This window comes from Salvelinus namaycush, chromosome 2, assembly GCF_016432855.1.
Source record: "Salvelinus namaycush isolate Seneca chromosome 2, SaNama_1.0, whole genome shotgun sequence".
NCBI lineage: Eukaryota > Metazoa > Chordata > Actinopteri > Salmoniformes > Salmonidae > Salvelinus > Salvelinus namaycush.
This window is the reverse complement of record NC_052308.1, coordinates 52,237,547-52,255,567: the sequence shown is the minus strand read 5'-3', so window position 1 is coordinate 52,255,567 and position 18,021 is coordinate 52,237,547. Positions and strand designations below refer to the sequence as shown.

The following is an 18,021-nucleotide window of genomic DNA, read 5'->3' as shown; positions in this document are numbered from 1 at the left end:
AATAAGAATTTGTTCTTAACTGACTTGCCTAGTTAAATAAAATCGTTCTACATGTAACAGTATTACTTTAGTCCGTCCCCTCGCGCGAACCAGGAACCCTCTGCACACATCAACAACAGTCACCCACGAAGCATCGTTACCCATCGCTCCACAAAAGCCGCGGCCCTTGCAGAGCAAGGGGAACCACTACTTCAAGGTCTCAAAGCGGGTGACGTCACCGATTGAAATGCTATTAGCGCGCACCACCGCTAACTAGCTAGCCATTTCACATCGGTTACATACACACAATATTCCATAATGACAATGTGAAAACAGGTTTTTTGACATTTTTGCAAACATATATAAAAAAAATGTTTTTATAGAAAATACTTATGAAAATATGTTAAGATGCTTAAAATTGAGCTCAGGTGCATCCTGGTTCCATTGATCATCTTTGAGATTTTTCTACAACTTGATTGGAGTCCACCTGTGGTAAATTCAATTGATTGGACATGATTTGGAAAGGCACACACCTGCCTATATAAGGTCCCAAGGTTGACAGTGCATGTCAGAGCAAAAAAAAAAAAAAGCCATGAGGTCGAAAGAATTGTCCGTAGAGCGCCGAGACAGGATTGTGTTGAGGAACAGATCTGTGGAAGGGTACCAAAAAATCTGCAGCATTGAAGGTCCCCAAGAACACTGGCCTCCATCATTCTTAAATGGAAGAAGTTTGGAACCACCAAAGCTCTTCCTAGAGCTGCCTGCCCGGCCAAACTGCGCAATCGGGGGGGAGAAGGGCCTTGGCCAGGGAGGTGACCAAGAACCCGATGGTCACTCTGACAGGGCTCCAGAGTTCCTCTGTGGAGATTGGTGGAGGTCTTCCAGAAGGACTCCACCAATCAGGCCTTTATGGTAGAGTGGCCAGATGGAAGCCACTCATCAGCAAAAGAAACAACAAGTTGGCCAAAAGGCACTTAAAGACTGACCATAAGAAACTAGATTTGGTCAAAGGCACTGCATCTCAAAGTAGGAGGCGTCACTACAGTCCCTGGTTTGATTCCAGGCTGAACCACATCCGGCCGTGATTGGGAGTCCCATAGGGCGGCGCACAATTGACCCAGCGTTGTCCGGGTTTGGCCGGGGTGGGCTGTCATTGTAAATAAGAATGTGTTCTTAACTGACTTGCCTAGTTAAATTAATAAAAATGTATAATTTGCTAAAATTTCTAAAAACCTGTTTTTGCATTGTGTGGGAGGGGACGATGACGGCCTAACCTGGACAAAACTTAATGCTCTCTGTTTGTAACATTGTAGTTTCAGGAACAGAAAACTGTATTGAGATCAAACGATTCATCGATGAGAAAATGTGCATAATGTCGGCCAAAATCCATCTCGCGCGATCTTCTCCCACTGCCGGCCATCGGGCTTCCTCTCATCACCATATTTGGTGGTGAGTGGAAACGCCAAAGGGATGCTTCATATTTATATATCCGGGGAAACATCTGGCTCATTCTGTGATATTACTTTGGGGAAATAAAAACGTATACTGTCATGCTAGTAAATACAACCGTAATGTTACAACCCAGTATGCTGATAGCAGTGCGGAATAGTCAGTATATTCCAAAATGTTTGGTGATAGTCAAATTGCTGCTGAAAGCCCCTACAAAGATGGCGGCTGCATTGGTTCATAAGCTTTCGTCACACGGACACGCTTTTACGCGTGCGCTGAATACATTTTGGTACCTCCCGTACAATAGATGGCAGTCATATGTTCGTTTTGGTTTTTAGAAACATCGTCTGTCAAAGAACAATTGTGTGGTTAGAAAATGAGACTGTTGCTTTTGATTGCTGGAATATTCTGTAAAGTTACTCAAGTAATTTGACAGCACGCATTTAGAAAACCATCAAGTCTTATTTTGTACAAATATATTTAAGATCTATTCGCAATTTGACAATTGCCCACTTCTGCAAAAGCGTCGAGACGGAACATAGTTTTCCTGGTCGCGAGCTACCGCGAGGATCTATTCAATCATCACAACCCAGACTGTTGTCTTCAAATTAATACTTGCTAAATGGGTGCTCATCGAAGTGAGGGACGGAGGGATTGGCTTCAACAAGATGCTGTTGAACAGCCGCCCATACAAACTATGGTGAGCGCTAAGCATCTACAAATTCCATAACATACTTTCTTACGAACTGTGATTGCTACACAGTCATGTTACGATAAAGTGCACAACTGATAGTCCTTTTAAATAGTTTTGTATTTGTCAGTGAAAGTGGACAACTGACAGATGCTAATTTAAGGACTATCTCATCTGTCAATGATAGCTAGCTATCGCAGATTGATAGTTTGAGCTCATTCCTCAATCTTTGCGTGGAAGCGAGGCAATTATGTGTTTTGCGATTGTCATTTCAACAGTCTATAGGCCGGGCGTACGCTACACGTTTTTGCCGTCCCAAACGAATTTTCATAATCTGTTGAGCTGATTTTTTTGACCATTTCATTGGTCCTTAAGTGAAATCTGTATTTACCCGGTGCACCGGGCTATGCTAAACTCAATCCACCAATATTGGCCTACATTTGCGTCCTACCATGACATAAACCAAAAATATGATTTCATATTAAGTCCATATTCTGCGTCTTCGTCTCTTTTTTAAATATTTTTTTTTTTACAAAAGTATACATCTGCACATAATGCGTTACACTGTTTCAGTGACGGCATATTTTTCCTTACGACAACCAACAAACTCAGGGCAGGAACAACGAGGCAATTAATAATCGTGTAACATTAGCACCCACGTCCTGTGGTTGAGAATGGACGGAATGAAAGATTTGGGAGAAGGAAATCAGAAAATGTGAACACGTCAAAGTTAAGATTAAGTCGTGTAGTGTGTGCACAGCAGAAGTTTTGCAGTAGTGGTTGGCATTCAAATGTATTTATAAACTGGGCGTTCAAGCCCTGAATGCTGATTGTCTGAAAGCTGTGGTATATTTAAGCAATAAGGCACAAGGGGGTGTGGCTGTTCTTAGGCACGACGTAACGCGTGCCTTATTGCTATTATAAACTGGTTACCAATGTAATTAGAGCAGTAAAAATATATGTTTTGTCATACCCCGTGGTATACGGTCTGATATACCACGGCTGTCAGCCAATCAGCATTCAGGGTTCGAACCACCCAGTTTATAATAGACCATATACCACGGGTATGACAAAACATTTTATTTTTTACTGCTCTAATTACGTTGTAAACAAAGGAGAGCCGCACACTCTAGGAGCTCAGATGCAAAAATGTAATGTCCAACCTTTTGACAGCCAAGATGTCTTCATCAGGGTATAATCACAAACACTGCGAGATGACTCGTTTATATAGTGTCAAAAGACACACAGATGTCTGTAATCATGGCCAAATGTGGCTTAATATCATTGGTTAATTCTCAAGTATTAAAATGGCATACAAAGAACACCATAGAAAAAACAAATGAATAGCATACGGTCATAGATTCATTTTAGACTACACAAGCTTACAAACAATTACAATGGCAAAGTCACAATAATCACAAGAATGGCTTAAGCCTAAGCCTAATGGCTTAAGCCATTATTGTGATTATTGTGACTTTGCCATTGTAATTGTTTGTAAGCTTGTGTAGTCTAAAATGAATCTATGACCGTATGCTATTCATTTGTTTTTTCTATGGTGTTGTTTGTATGCCATTTTTTATATTTGAGAATTAACCAATGATATTAGGCCACATTTGGCCATGATTACAGACATCTGTGTGTCTTTTGACACTATATAAATGAGTCATCTCGCAGTGTTTGTGATTATACCCTGATGAAGACAGCTTGGCTGTCGAAACGTTGGACATTACATTTTTGCATCTGAGCTCCTAGAGTGTGCGACTCTCCTTTGTTTTCAAGTTTTCTACTCCGCTGGCCAGCACCTCGCCTAAACAGGTGTGCGTTTCTTTTTCTTCTAATTACGTTGTAACCAGTTTATAATAGCAATAAGGCACAACAGGGGTTTTTGGTATATGGCGAATATACCATAGCTAAGAGCTGTTCTAATTTAAGCAATAAGGCACCTCGGGGGTTTGTGGTGTGGTATATTATACCACAAACCCCCGAGGTGCCTTATTGCTTAAATAGGTCATAATTCAAAAAACACTGAATTCTAACTGAAGCCGGGCGGGCCAGTTGTCCCCTTTGACGCCTCACTCAATTAAAATGTCTCTATTTTGGTGTTTTATTGCTGACTCTGTGCATCTTTTGCCTCTTCTTCCAGAATCCATGGAACATCATGATAAAACACAGACAGGTCCATCGCAGGGGCAGACGCTCACAGATGACCGTGAGGTAAGTTGACTGACTGTTAAAGGGATAGTTCACTCAAACACATCTGTGTTTTGTTAATTAGTCCACTTTTAATAGTAATACAATACGAAATATTGTACATGTCAGCAGTCAAGTTTAAGATATATCATTTTTAGTACAGAGCTAAAACTGTGATTTGTTTTGTGAGAATGACTTTCCAGACAGATTTTCCAAAAGGTGTAATATAGCTAATCTATTCACTATCATTGTTCATCTAGTTACACGGATCCTGCTATATCCATGGACCTCCTCCGAACGGTTCTACAGCCCAGCTTCAATGAGGACATTATGGGAGTCTTCAGAAAATACATGAAGGTAAGTCTGCTGGATATATTTTCTTCCGAATTCCATGCATTTTAAATGGCGATTATTCCATTGCAATGTGAATATCTCCTCACAGTGCATACTCCCAGGACATGCATTTGTTTACTCATAACCTCAACTATCGTAATTCTCTCGAGGGATTTGATCAAATTTGAAATCCTTACTCAACACAGCTTATAAATTGAACATGCTTTTTATTAGACATTTTTCATAGTACCTTTTCATATGATTTAACGAGAGCACGTAATGGTTTTACACCCCAAACAAATCTGAAATGTAAACTAACAGTCACTACTTTGCCATTGATATGCTCATACTTTGGCATTTATTTGTCTCTGAAATGTGACTCCTTTCTTCTGTTGAGAGCAGTCTTCGTAGCTTGACTTTCTTTTACCGCAGTTCTTTGAGAAAGCAGCCAGCAATGTCAAGGAGAACGTTGGAGACGACGTGCAGACCGACCAGCTGATCCGAGAAGCCTGCAGAAACTGCCTGGAAAATGTAAGAAAGCAGCTAAATGTATTTAAGAAGTATCTCTGTGTAGATTGTGTGTTTAACAGACGGAGACATCTATGGGTAATGTTCATTTCCTGTCCCTTGTCAGGCCAAACAGATCTTTTCAGATGGGGAGAAAGCGGTGGCAAGACCAGGGCCTGAGCTTCCATTCAAGGTAAAGGATGATTTTAAATGAGTGAAGAGAACGATGGCTTTTTTCTCCATCCATCTTTCCTTGATTCCTCACCTCAAAGTGCATTAGAGGAGAAGGACTGAGGGGAGGGCCTTAACTTCTCCTCCAATATGGTTGAAAGGAGGCGAGGAGATAGGATGCGAGGTATTGCAGAAGGACTTATCTAGATGGAGCCCAAGTCTCATATAAATTCAGTTGTTTTAATGTGAACATGATACACTGATTCACGCTTCCAAAAAGTGATGTTGTTATTTGAAAGTGAGGATGCTGCCTAGAAGTATGAGTGAGTGATTTACTCATTGCATTAGTCTTATTGCTCCTAAATCATAAATGGAGTTCTTGGAAGGAAAGTAGAGAGAACGCTGTCACTTTCATCTCAGCAACAATGTCTATTTTCTTACAGCGGGTGAAACTACCGGATGAGTCCAGCCAAAGGGCCAGTCCTGTTCCAAAAAAGGTAAACTAGTCTGCCCTTCTTGTAGAAATAAACTTTTAGACTTCATCAAAAATAATAAAGGTACCAAAAACCCAGAGTAACTGACAATTTGGAAATTATTTTTTTTTACAGCGGAAAGGGCGCCCAACCGCTCCTGTCGGTTCTTACGACAAACCTGTTACATATAGCAATGTGTGAGTATGTGCTCCTGTTCAACAAGACATGATTTCACCTTGCTGCCAGTGAAGTTGTTTTCTTTGTCAAAACCTATGCAAAATACAAGTAAAAGCACTGATTCATGAATGCTCATACTCAAATTCACATATAAGTGATGGTAATTTAGTTTTTTTATTTAACCTTTATTTAACTAGGCAAGTCAGGTAAGACAAATTCTTATTTACAATGACGGCCTAGGAACAGTGGGTTGCCTGCCTTGTTCAAGGGCAGAACGACAGATTTTTAGCTTGTCAGCTTGGGGATTCGATCTAGCAACCTTTCGGTTACTGACCCAATGCTCTAACCTCTATGCTACCTGTCGCCCTGGATCTCAGCAATGTAAATCTAGCTTAAAATGAATATTCAAACATTTATGCCGTAAAATGCCATGATTCATATGCACGTTCACCCAGTGTATTCCCCCCTCTGTAGGCCCAAGCCCAAGACATTGGAGTCTGTAAAGCGTGAGGGACCAAAGTTGAGTTTATTGCATTTATTAATTACGTGATAATGGCTAAATGCAATAGTCATCAATCGATTACCGTGAAACTATAACTAACTATTTTCTCTCATGCGTTGTAATATTTCAAAAGCACAGTCCTTTTTGGATTAAATTAAGATGAAAGTATGTAATTTGTTTGAATTATGTCCCATGGATTTGAGTGATTCATTTTCTCTATACAATACATTTTATATTCTACAGTGGGAACCTTCCAGACTGAATGAAGGAAGCACATTTGTTCTTGGGTCCAGGGCAAACAAGTAAGTGAAAATTAAGGGGAGTGTATTAACAACGTTCAATTGACTCACACAAAAAAAATAGAAAGATGATGACATTGAGTTACATGAAGTGTGGTCCAATGTCCAACTTTATATTTGTCTGCATTGCTTCTAATGCATATCTAAATCCCTGCTTATCTGTAGGGCTTTAGGAATGGGTGGCACCAGAGGAAGGATTTACATCAAACATGCTGAACTCTTCAAGGTAAATCTCTCTCTCGTGATGTACATTTGGTTGTATATCAAACGTACAGATCTGGTTCCAAATCTAACCTACTGCATGATCCCAAATGTATTTTGGGACAAAATAAGAGCAATGAAAGAAGCATCAACTGAAATATTTATTTTCCAGACGGTTTAATTATAATACATTCAGAGAACATGGCATATTTAAAAATGTTATGCTAAATATGTTCTCTTGTCTAGAATCAAAATCTATGTGTACTGGCTGGCATTTCCATGCCAGGATCCTCCCCTTTTTTTCTCTCCTTCTTTTGAATGTGCTAAGGGATCCCATTACAGATCTCCTATGGCATATAACTCAGAAACCACCCTTTGGATATCTGGACAGTGGTCATAATCAAATGAAAAAAGGCCTTCCAGCAAGCCAAGGTCTACTATCTCTCTTGCTTGATGTGTTATGTAGTTGGACCATGATTTGGTATTGGTCAGAGGAAAGGTGTTCTTTTCTTCATAAGCAACCTACATTGCACTTCATAAGCACACTACCATGCAACAGCAGCGGTCCGTTGCATGGTAGTCTCCTCCGGGATTCCATAGGATGGCTGTGCATTGAACAGAAACTTTACTGACCTCAACAGTTACGTTATCCTCCTTGCTACTTTCATTGGTCAATGCATCAAATGGATTCAGTGGAACAGAAGCCCTGGCTTATAGAATGAGTTTGTTCCACTAAGGTGGACTCAACATCTACAACAGTCTCTCCCTCAAAGGGAGTGTTTGCCAAGTCTTTCTCATCCCTTAAGGAGTCATGGACTTTCTGGGGCGGAGTCTTGAATAGTTTTTGATCACAACTGGTTTATAGAACTCTTCAAATTCAAGATTCAATCTAAAATAACATCACCCATCGGGGTTGTCCACATTAATGCGTTTCAGAATGTGCCCCATTCACTTGTAAATCAGGATAATCTGGGATTCATCAAAGCATAATTTGTTGTTATATTTGGACAGTCACAAAATGTTATAGAGGTTGAGTAAAAAGTATTTAGCTTAGGTTTTTTTGTTGTAGTGAAAACTAAGTTATCAGGAAAGTAAGAAGACAGTCCTTGCTTATTTTTACGAATAATATCTGCTGTCCTTGGATATGGCAACAGGTTGTGTTTACTTCAGTTACAGGTATTTCAATACAGTTTAGTAATAGACAAGTATTTGGCGCAATATTCAAGTGACAACGTTCTTTGTTGTTTTTTTTGCACTGACTCTATGCACACACACTGGTCTCTACCCAAACACTCACACATATTTACAATGACACCCCAACAGACACTACATACACCCACTCATGTATACTGAAGCCACACACACTTTAACACTTGCCACATATGCTACTGCATATCAGCTCATTCTATTATCTATCCTGTTGCGTAGTCACCCTACTCCTACCTATATGTACACTACATAGCTACCTCAATTACCTCGTACACCTGCACATCGACTCGGTACTGGTATTCCCTGTGTATAGCCATGTTATTTTTATTCACTATATTTATTCCTCATGTCACTATTTTTATTTGATCAATGAAATGTATTTATAAAGCCCTTTTTACATCAGCAGATGTCACAAAGTGCTTATACAGAAACCCAGCCTAAAACCTCAAAGAGCAAGCAATGCAGATGTAGAAGCATGGTGGCTAGGAAAAACTAGGACTAACTAAGGCAGGAACCTAGGAAGAAACCTAGAGGAACCAGGCTATGAGGGGTGGCCAGTCCTCTTCTGGCTGTGCCGGGTGGAGATTATAACAGTACATGGCCAAGATGTTCTTAGATGACCAGCAGGGTCCAATAATAATCACAATGGCTATAGAGGGGGCGGCAGGTAGCCTAGTGGTTAGAGCGTTGGACTAGTAACCGAAAGGTTGTACGATCGAATCCCCGAGCTGACAAGGTAAAAATCTGTCGTTCTGCCCCTGAACAAGGCAGTTAACCCACTGTTCCTAGGCCGTCATTGAAAATATATTTTTTTTCTTAACTTGCCTAGTTAAATAAAGGTAAAATTAAATAAAACAGTTCAGCACCTCAGGAGTAAATGTCAGTTGTCTTTTCATAGCTGAGCATTCAGAGGTCAAGACTGCAGGTGCGGGAGTAGAGGGAGAGGCTGGGTCGAAACAGCAGGTCTGGGATAAGGTAGCATGTCCAGTGAACAGGTCAGGGTTCCATAGCCACAGGCAGAACAGCAGAAACTGGATCAGCAGCACGAGCAGGTAGGACGGGGACAGCCAGGAGTCATCGGGCCAGATAGTCCTGAGGCATGGTCCTGGGGCTCAGTTCTTTCGAGAGGGGAGAAAGTAAGGGAGATGTGGGAGAATTTGAGGGAGCATACTTAAGATCACATAGGACACCAGATAAGACAGGAGAATTACACCAGGTAGGACAGACTGACCATAGCCCCCGGCACATAGACTAAACTCAGCAAAAAAAGAAATGTCCTCTCACTGTCAACTGTGTTTATTTTCAGCAAACTTAACATGTGTAAATATCTGTATGAACATAAGATTCAACAACAAACATAAACTGAACAAGTTCCACAGACGTGACTAACAGAAATGGAATAATGTGTCCCTGAACAAAGGGGGAGATCAAAAGTAACAGTCAGTATCTGGTGTGGCCACCAGCTGCGTTAAGTACTGCAGTGCATCTCCTCCTCATGGACTGTGCCAGATATGCCAGTTCTTGCTGTGAGATGTGACCCCACTCTTCCACCAAGGCACCAGCAAGTTCCCAGACATTTCTGGGGGGAATGGCCCTAACCCTCAACCTCTGAACCAACAGGTCCCAGACGTGCTCAATGCGATTGAGATCCGGGCTCTTTGCTAGCCAAGGCAGAACACTGACATTCCTGTCTTGCAGGAAATCACGCACAGAACAAGCAGTATGGCTGGTGGCATTGTCATGCTGGAGGGTCATGTCAGGATTGAAACGTCCCTTTTTCACTGTTGCTCCAAGCAGAGGAAACTGCAGTTCTGAAATACATCAAAACGTGTTAAGACTTCTGGCTGAAGCCCATACACGCAGCAGCGTACATGTTGGACCCCAAGTATGCTGGCAGTAGCATCCTGTCTGGTGCAGAGATCAACAAGGCCTATGGTGTCATCACTACTGTGTGTCTCGCCACCTTGGCCTGGATGAGGGTAAGGTTCTTGGCAGTGGCAAAGTACACTTCCAAGCAAGGCAAGCAAGGGCTTTGGGATGGAGATGCAATATGGCAGTCGTGCCTACATATCTCATCAGCCACCTGGTGGAAGGGACTTTGTGGATCTGGGCCTCTTTCCCCTGTTGCCTCCATCCTCCTCCAAATCCCACCAACATCAGCCGCCTCGGAGCGCATCTGGTCCTTGTTTGGGAACACACACATCAAAGCACGCAACAGGCTGACCAATACAAGGTTTGAAAAATTGGTGGCCATCCAGGCAAATTTGAGGCTTTTTGAGGCTGACAACGAGCCATCCTCAACAAGGTTGGAAAGTGAAGATGAGGCCTCAGTCTGATGTTCAAGAGGTGGACATTGAGGAGGTCCAGGGAGAAGACATGGAAGCCTGAGAGGATGACAACCAAAGCTTTAGTTTCTAGACTATCATTTTACAGATGTATGTTGAAAACGTTTTTGTGGAGATGTGATGGATCATTGGTAATCATTCAATATTCCTGTTTTGTTGTTCAGTGAAATCATCCAATGTGAAAAGTCAACTAATTTAATTAAAGTTCAATTTGTAACTAAATTGTATTGGAAGGATTTAATAATTTGCAATTGTCTACTTATAAGGTAAAATGTTTGTTTGTCTCCATATGATATGGTAAATATATCCAATGCAAAAAACATCTACTTTTTATATGGTATTAATTTTCAAATATTCCCATGGAAATGTTCAACCTCTGAATATTCCCCAAAATGTGCAACCCTACTTGAGACAGGGAAGGTCAGGGGACACTGTGGCCCTGTTCAACGATACCCCCAGACAGGGCCAACCAGGCAGGATATAACCCCATCCACTTTGCCAAAACACAGCCCCCACACCACCAGAGGGATATCAACAAACCACCAACTTACTACCCTGAGACAAGGCGGAGTATAGCCCACGAGGATCTCCCCCACCACACAAGCCCGAGAGGATGCAAAACCAGACAGGAAAATCATGTCAAGTCGAGTATAGCGAATAGTCTGGCACGACGTGATGCACCCCTCCTAGGGACGGCATGGGAGAGCACTGGCAAGCCAGTGACTCAGCCCCCGTAATAGGGTCAGAGAATGAGAGTGGAGAGAGGGGAGCCGGCCAGGCAGAGACAGCAAGGGCGGTTCGTCACTACAGTGCCTTGCTGTTCACATTCGCACCCTTGGGCCAGACTACACTCAATCATAGGACCTACTGAAGAGATGAGTCTTTAGTAAAGATTGAGACCGAGTCTGAGTCTCACATGGATCGGCAGACTGTTCCATCAAAAATGAGCTCTGTAGGCGAAAGCCCTGCCTCCAGCTGTTTGCTTATACATTTTGCTGTTTGCTTATATAGCCATGCAATCTCCATAGACAAACATTGGCAGTAGACTGGCCTTACTGAGCACCGTCATAGGATGCCACCTTTCCAACAAGCCAGCTGGTCAAATTTCTTCCTGCTGGAGCTGGCCCGGTCTACTGTAATTGCTGTTTTTGTGAAGTTGAAACATCTTGGCGCAATAACGGCTCAGCCGCGAAGTGGTAGGCCTCACAGAACGGGAGTGCTGAAGCGTGTAAAAATCGTTTGTCCTTGGTTGCAACACTCACTACCGAGTTCCAAACAGCCTCTGGAAGCAAAGTCAGCACAATAACTGTTCGTCATAGCTTCATGAGATGGGTTTCCATGGCCGAGCAGCCGCACAAGCCTAAGATCACCATGCGCAATGCCAAGTGTCGGCTGGAGTGGTGTAAAGCTTGCCGCTATTGGACTCTGGAGCAGTGAAAACACGTTCTCTGTAATGATGAATCACGCTTCACCGTCTGGCAGTCCGACGGATGAATCTGGGTTTGACGGATGCCAGGAGAGCTCTACCTGACCGAATGCGTAGTGCCAACTGTAAAGTTTGGTGGAGGAGGAATTATGGTCTTGGGCGATTTTCCATGGTTCGAGGTTGGCCCCTTAGTTCCAGTGAAGGGAAATCTTAACAGCATACAATTACATTCTAGACGGTTCTGTGCTTCCAACTTTGTGGCAATCGTTTGAAGGTCCTTTACTGTTTCAGCATGATAATGCCCCCGTGCACAAAGCGAGGTCCATACAGAATTTTTGGGGGGGAAATCAGTGTGGAAGAACTTGACTGGCCTGCACAGAGCCCAGACCTCAACCCCATCAAACAACTTTGGGATAAATTGGAACGTCGAGCAGAATTTCTATGATCTATGTCATCATAGAAAGTAATCAACATTCTAATCATGCCTCAACATTCTATTACTATGGTTTCAACCTCGCTCTAGTCCTTTATGCCTATCTTTATTACTAACAAAAATGTCCACCTATTAGAACCTCCTATAAAAATGACCCTGGCCTCAAGGTTTTGTGACGCTGACATGAATTGACCAAGTGGGTGACCTCTTGATTCATGTGTACATTGGGAGTTAAAAAACTGAATTGCAGTAGCACATACAATAAAATCTAAAAGTCAAACATATGGAACAGGGATGGCCATGTGCGAGGACGGTTGCATCACTGCTCTTTTATGCTAACCAACCTGTGAGTGAGACAACCATTATCCCCTACCATAAACCATCACAAAGCTTACATAAAGTAATAATACTGTGTGTCTGTGTGTTTTTTCAGTATGCGGCTGATGCTCAGGACAAACACTGGTTGGCAGAGAGACAGCATATGAGAGCCACAGGTGGAAAGATGGTAAGAGCTCTGTACCAAACTCTAACCTCGTTGCAGATCTCTTTGTGCTTTAGCCAAACTCCTCTGTCATGTTCAATGTCATGCAAAGTTGGCTGAAGGACAAACAGGTCTTTGTGGACTACCCTACCAAATTCACATCCAAATGTGAGTTATACACTGAATGTACAAACCATTAGGAACCTGCTCTTTCTATGACACACTGACCAGGTCAATCCAGGTGAAAGCTATTATCCCTTGTTGATGTCACCAGTTAAATCTACTACAATCGGTGTAGATGAAGGGGAGGAGACAGGTTAAAGAATCATTTTTAAGCTTTGAGACATGGATTGTGTATATGTGTCATTGAGGGTGAATGGGCAAGACCAGCGGTTCCCAAACTAGAGGTCGCGACCCTTTTGAAAATTATTCAACTCTAAAAGATCAATTTCAACCAGAGTGCCCATAGATCATAGGAAAAGGCCGCAGTTGACCATTGCACTTGAATCATTCCTACGGTGAATGTCTAGGCCCCCTACGTTATGAAACCACACACTATTGCAGAGACTTTGATATTACCGGCCGCAATTGATATGGTGAAAACAATGTGTAGGGAGGCAGAGGCACAGAAACTCACATTAATTCCTTTGTCAGATAACACTGTTAATCAAAGAATTTATGCTATTGCTAGCAATCAAGAGGAAACTGAATTAACGACTCAAACTCCCCAGCTTAAGCTCTCCAAATGCACGTTAGCTGTGAGGGCTGAGATGCGCATGCATTGACTTTTGTTCGCTATACATGTTGGGGAATTCTTTTCACAAAGTCATATTGTTCTTTTTCGCGATTCCCGAGCATGAAATGGCACAGGGGATGTTCAGTGTGCTGCGTGGCTATATTGACAAAAAACTGATTCTATGGGATTGAATGGTGGGCTTTTGCACAAATGGGGCTCCTATGGCAGATTGGCAGGCAGTCCTCTGCACTCTAGTTATGAATGTGTCTCCCTCTGCCATATGGACGCGTTGTATAATACACCGAGAGCAACTGATGGCAAAAGAGCTGAGCACAGAACTCTGCGATATACTGCAGCAGGTAACTTCGATTGTAAACTACATCAAACCACATACACTGCGTGAACGCCTGTTCACAACACTACATGGAGATATGGGATCAGAGCATGACAATGTTCTGTTTCACACCGAGGCTTGGTGGTTATCGAGGGGGAGTGTTGGAAAGAGGTTTCACATTGAGAGAGGAACTGTTATCATTCACAATGGATGTGTCGTGGAAATTCTTACACAGGGACACTCAAAGTCAAACTTAAATGAATCATCCTTTGTTTGTCAGCGTGCTGGAGAGGTTCTAACCAACTCAATGCACCATAGTACATATGTCTATCAGGAGCTCTGCCTGGGCAGTCCCAGCAGTTGTCTTATATACAGAAAAGTTACATTTGTATGATTTAGCATAATTCATGAATCATTACCATTTTGTTTCATTCATGTGACAGACCAATACCTCACGATGGTTCTTCTCTCTAAGCTGAGACATTGAAACTGAGATGTATTTTGTTCTTTCTCAAAACAAGGCCTCAGCTACTGATAGTGAGGATTTGTACAGTCAGCCACTTGCATGAACACAGAAATTGGTTTATAGAACAGCACATGAATAGAACACAGAAATGTGTTATAAGAAAAGCCCAAACAAAAGTTAATTACAGGTGTTAAAACAACAAAGCAGACTTGGTTGACTTTCTGTATAATGAAAAGAATGTTTCCTTGACTATGTAAGACATACAGGTATTTGGGAAACTGAATGCAAGCAATCTACATATGTGACCAAATCAGTGGATTCAAAGGAAATAATTCTTATTGGAGAGAGTCTTTCAAAAGCGAACTATGCCACCTTCCCTCGGCTGTGGATGTTTCTAACAGAAAACAGCATCAGTAAGTGTCCCACTCGAGTGATGACTGCTCACCTCCAATGCTTGGAAGAGCAATTTGGGACCTACTTCCCAATCCATTGGACTGTGATTCTGGCACCGTTGACATGTCGGTAAGTGAAATCGAACAGCTGATCGAGCTGTCATGTGATCGAATGCTTCAGACAACGCATTCACAGGTCACTACAGAGGAGCTTTTGTTCCTGACTCAAAGGGAATACCCTGCTGTCTCTCTGAACATTAATGCCGCATTCAAAACAACTGGGAACTCGAAATCTCCGACTTCAGTGCGTTGAAGACAACTGGGAACTCTTGGGGTGGGGGACAAGCTTAGACTGGGGGAAAATAGTATTGAACGGCCATTCAACTCGGAATTAAGGCATCTTTCTAGAGCTCTGACTTTCCCACCTGAACGTCACTGACGTCATAATTTGACCCCGTATTTTCGCAAGTTCCCAGTTGTTTTGAAAGCACCATAAAACTCATGGTACCTTTCGCCAGCTCATATCTGTATGAAGCTGGATTCAGTGCTCTCATCTGCATTAACCAGATATCGACCCAGGTTGGATGTGACAGCAGAGATGAGCTGTGTACTGTCAACCACACCCACTGACATTGAGTAGCTCCGACGCGACATGCATCAAGCCCACTTATCTCATTAGTGGTGGTGAGATACATTGTCAGATTAATTTGCAATTGACTGTCATAGCCCACATTAAATGTATGTGATGGGGAGTTAAGACAATCAGAAATACAGTTAGAATGTTTTTCAATTGACTGCCATATCCCCAAATAAAGTAAACAGTTAACAGCTGTTAATTACATAATTTTTTTCACATGGTTGGGGTCGCACTAAGTTTCAGACATCAAAATGGGGTCATAGGGCCATAAAAGTTTGGGAACCCCTGGGCAAGAGAAAGATTGAACTGACTTTGAACAGGATATGGTAGTAGGTGCCAGGTGCACCGGTTTAAGTGTGTCAAGAACTGCAACACTGCTGATTTATAGTAATTTAGTGTGTTAAGATGCTTTTCTGTGCTGGAATGATGTGGGCGTATACACAACAGAATGCTGTGGGCGTATACTGGTCATTAAAAATATGAGTAGACTGCTGGTTGGCCCAATCATCCTCCTCTAGACCGCTGATTGGCCAGCTCATCCTCAGAAGTATGACATTCTCTATGAGGAAATGGCAAGCATTTTTTTTTAACGGTCTGAGATACAAGTTTGAAGTGGGGTTATTGAAGTTTTTTTTAAATTTATTATTTTTTAATTCATGCATTGGCAGCATGAGTATAGCGTGAATCAACAACATTATTTGGGTATGCGTTAACAGAATATGAACATTTTAATGTGAGATTTTCACAGGACAGTTACTTTAAGCTTCACTTTTCTGCTTTGTAAACACTAGCTTCTTCAAATATATTATTTTTGCTTATTGAAAAGATATTTGTTTAGATTTGTATGATTCTCTACAGTGTTGCTTATTTAGTCACATAAACTGAAATTAGGTGAACATGATCGAATATAGCAACCAGGTAATGGCGGAGCGATTTCTACATATTGTAAGTTTAAAAACAAGTTTGATTTGCTAAATGTATTAGCAAATGTAAGCTAATCTGAACATTTTATGATTTTATAGGCCTATCTCCTTATTGAAGAGGATGTCCAGGACCTTTCTCTGAGTGACGATTACAAGTAAGGAAAACCTTTTGTTGGTCCCCATCTTATCCAGTAAGTGTCAATCTGTCATTGAACTGAGCATCTTCGATGGCTATTCACTTCTTAAACCAGGCACACCTCACCTGGTCGCCCCAGATGAGTTGGCCATAGCCTACAGCTCAAACAGGCTAAATCAAGCCCAATGGGTGTTACACTGGTGTCATGATGAGATTATGATTCTGTTGTGTATTGTTTATGTGATCTTTTTTCCAGAGATTGCCCCGACCTAAAAATGAACCCAATTGAATTAAAGCCTTTTACGGTTCCTGGGTGGATGATTGAGAAGATGCAGAAGGCCATGGAGGTCCAGAGTTCGGGGAAGGAATAAAATTGGACTTTGTGTGCGGGGAAGGAATAAAATCCTAGTTTGCGTCCCTATGGCACCCTATTCCCCATAGAGCACTACTTTTGACCCGAGCAATATCCTGTAGGCCATGGTCAAAAGTAGTGCATGACATAAGGAATAGGGTGCCATTTGGGATGCAAACCTAGAAAACCACAGAACAAAAAGAATTCCTGTCATCAAATCACGAGAGACTGGACAAGTGTGCCAATGTATTTTCTGCCTGTGTGGCTTTGGATGCAGTGTCATTGTATACAACTACTGAACAGTGTTCTTTGATGAAGAAATGTGCCCCTTTTTTCTATTTGTATCCTTACTGTACTGTAACGTTAAAAGGGGCTCTATGGCAGGCTATGGCCCCTTGGTAATAGAACGGTTCTTGGGGGTGAGGGTGTATTTCCCCCCCCACATAATGAATATACAAGGAGTTTCCATTGTTCTTGTACAGTGATTTTGTTTTCCCATTGACTAGACTGTATTCTCAATTTTATATTTTAAAATGTTTCTACAATGTCAGTTGCTTTTGTTTGTCATTTGCTGTCATTTTATTTTTTACTACAAACTTTCAAGAGCAGAATGTATTTAATTTTGTCTTTTCGGATTAGCTGACTATGATTTAAAAGGATATGGGTGCTTGATGATCACTTTGTTAGTCATTTCTATGCAAAATACACGTTTTAATGACTATAGCTATATTTTGTTTAGTGTTTTGGTCATGACATTGTACTTCATGGCATAGACCTTGAACTTAAACCATGTACTTTTTTTCTATCAAAAACGTGAATCAACCATCACTTAATATACAGTTGAAGTCGGAAGTTTACATACACCTTAGCCAAATGCATTTAAACTCAGTTTTTCACAATTCCTGACATTGAATACTAGTAAAAATTCCCTGTTTTAGGTCAGTTAGGATCACCACTTTATTTTAAGAATGTGAAATGTCAGAATAATAGTAGAGAATTATTTATTTCAGCTTTTATTTCTTTCATCACATTCCCAGTGGGTCAGAAGTTTACATGCACTCAATTAGTATTTGTTAGCATTGCCTTTAAATTGTTTAACTTGGGTCAAACGTTTCAGGTAGCCTTCCACAAGCTTCCCACAATAAGTTGGGTGAATTTTGGCGCATTCCTCCTGACAGA

At 41.7% G+C, this 18,021-nt stretch overlaps 1 protein-coding gene across 4 annotated transcripts; it reads left to right on the top strand.

The window, feature by feature from the left end:
- The first annotated feature begins 1,770 nt into the window (after window positions 1-1,770).
- LOC120064431 (deoxynucleotidyltransferase terminal-interacting protein 1-like) lies at window positions 1,771-17,571 on the top strand. 4 transcript variants are annotated; one of them, XR_005478599.1, is made up of 14 exons: window positions 1,771-2,128; window positions 4,263-4,333; window positions 4,570-4,666; window positions 5,075-5,173; window positions 5,277-5,342; window positions 5,764-5,817; window positions 5,929-5,990; window positions 6,445-6,490; window positions 6,716-6,774; window positions 6,937-6,997; window positions 12,819-12,890; window positions 14,804-14,924; window positions 16,454-16,509; window positions 16,747-16,802. XR_005478599.1 is itself a non-coding variant. In XM_039015012.1 (13 exons), the coding sequence occupies exons 1-13, from the start codon at window positions 2,051-2,053 to the stop codon at window positions 16,859-16,861; spliced, it is 936 nt and encodes a 311-aa protein (XP_038870940.1). In that variant the 5' UTR covers window positions 1,771-2,050; the 3' UTR covers window positions 16,862-17,571. The 4 variants fall into 4 exon arrangements, 1 of the variants encoding a protein (XP_038870940.1); XR_005478597.1 differs by having other exon boundaries at window positions 14,804-16,509; window positions 16,747-16,815; XR_005478600.1 differs by having other exon boundaries at window positions 14,661-16,509; window positions 16,747-16,815.
- Window positions 17,572-18,021: the final 450 nt, after the last annotated feature.

Excerpts from the sequence above, each read along its gene's own strand:
- LOC120064431 (XM_039015012.1), top strand. The coding sequence starts at position 2,051 with ATGGGTGCTCATCGAAGTGAGGGACGGAGGGATTGGCTTCAACAAGAT. Across the intron at positions 6,491-6,715 it reads TAAAGCGTGAGGGACCAAAG|TGGGAACCTTCCAGACTGAA; the intron begins TTGAGTTTATTG and ends TATATTCTACAG. Across the intron at positions 6,775-6,936 it reads CTTGGGTCCAGGGCAAACAA|GGCTTTAGGAATGGGTGGCA; the intron begins GTAAGTGAAAAT and ends GCTTATCTGTAG.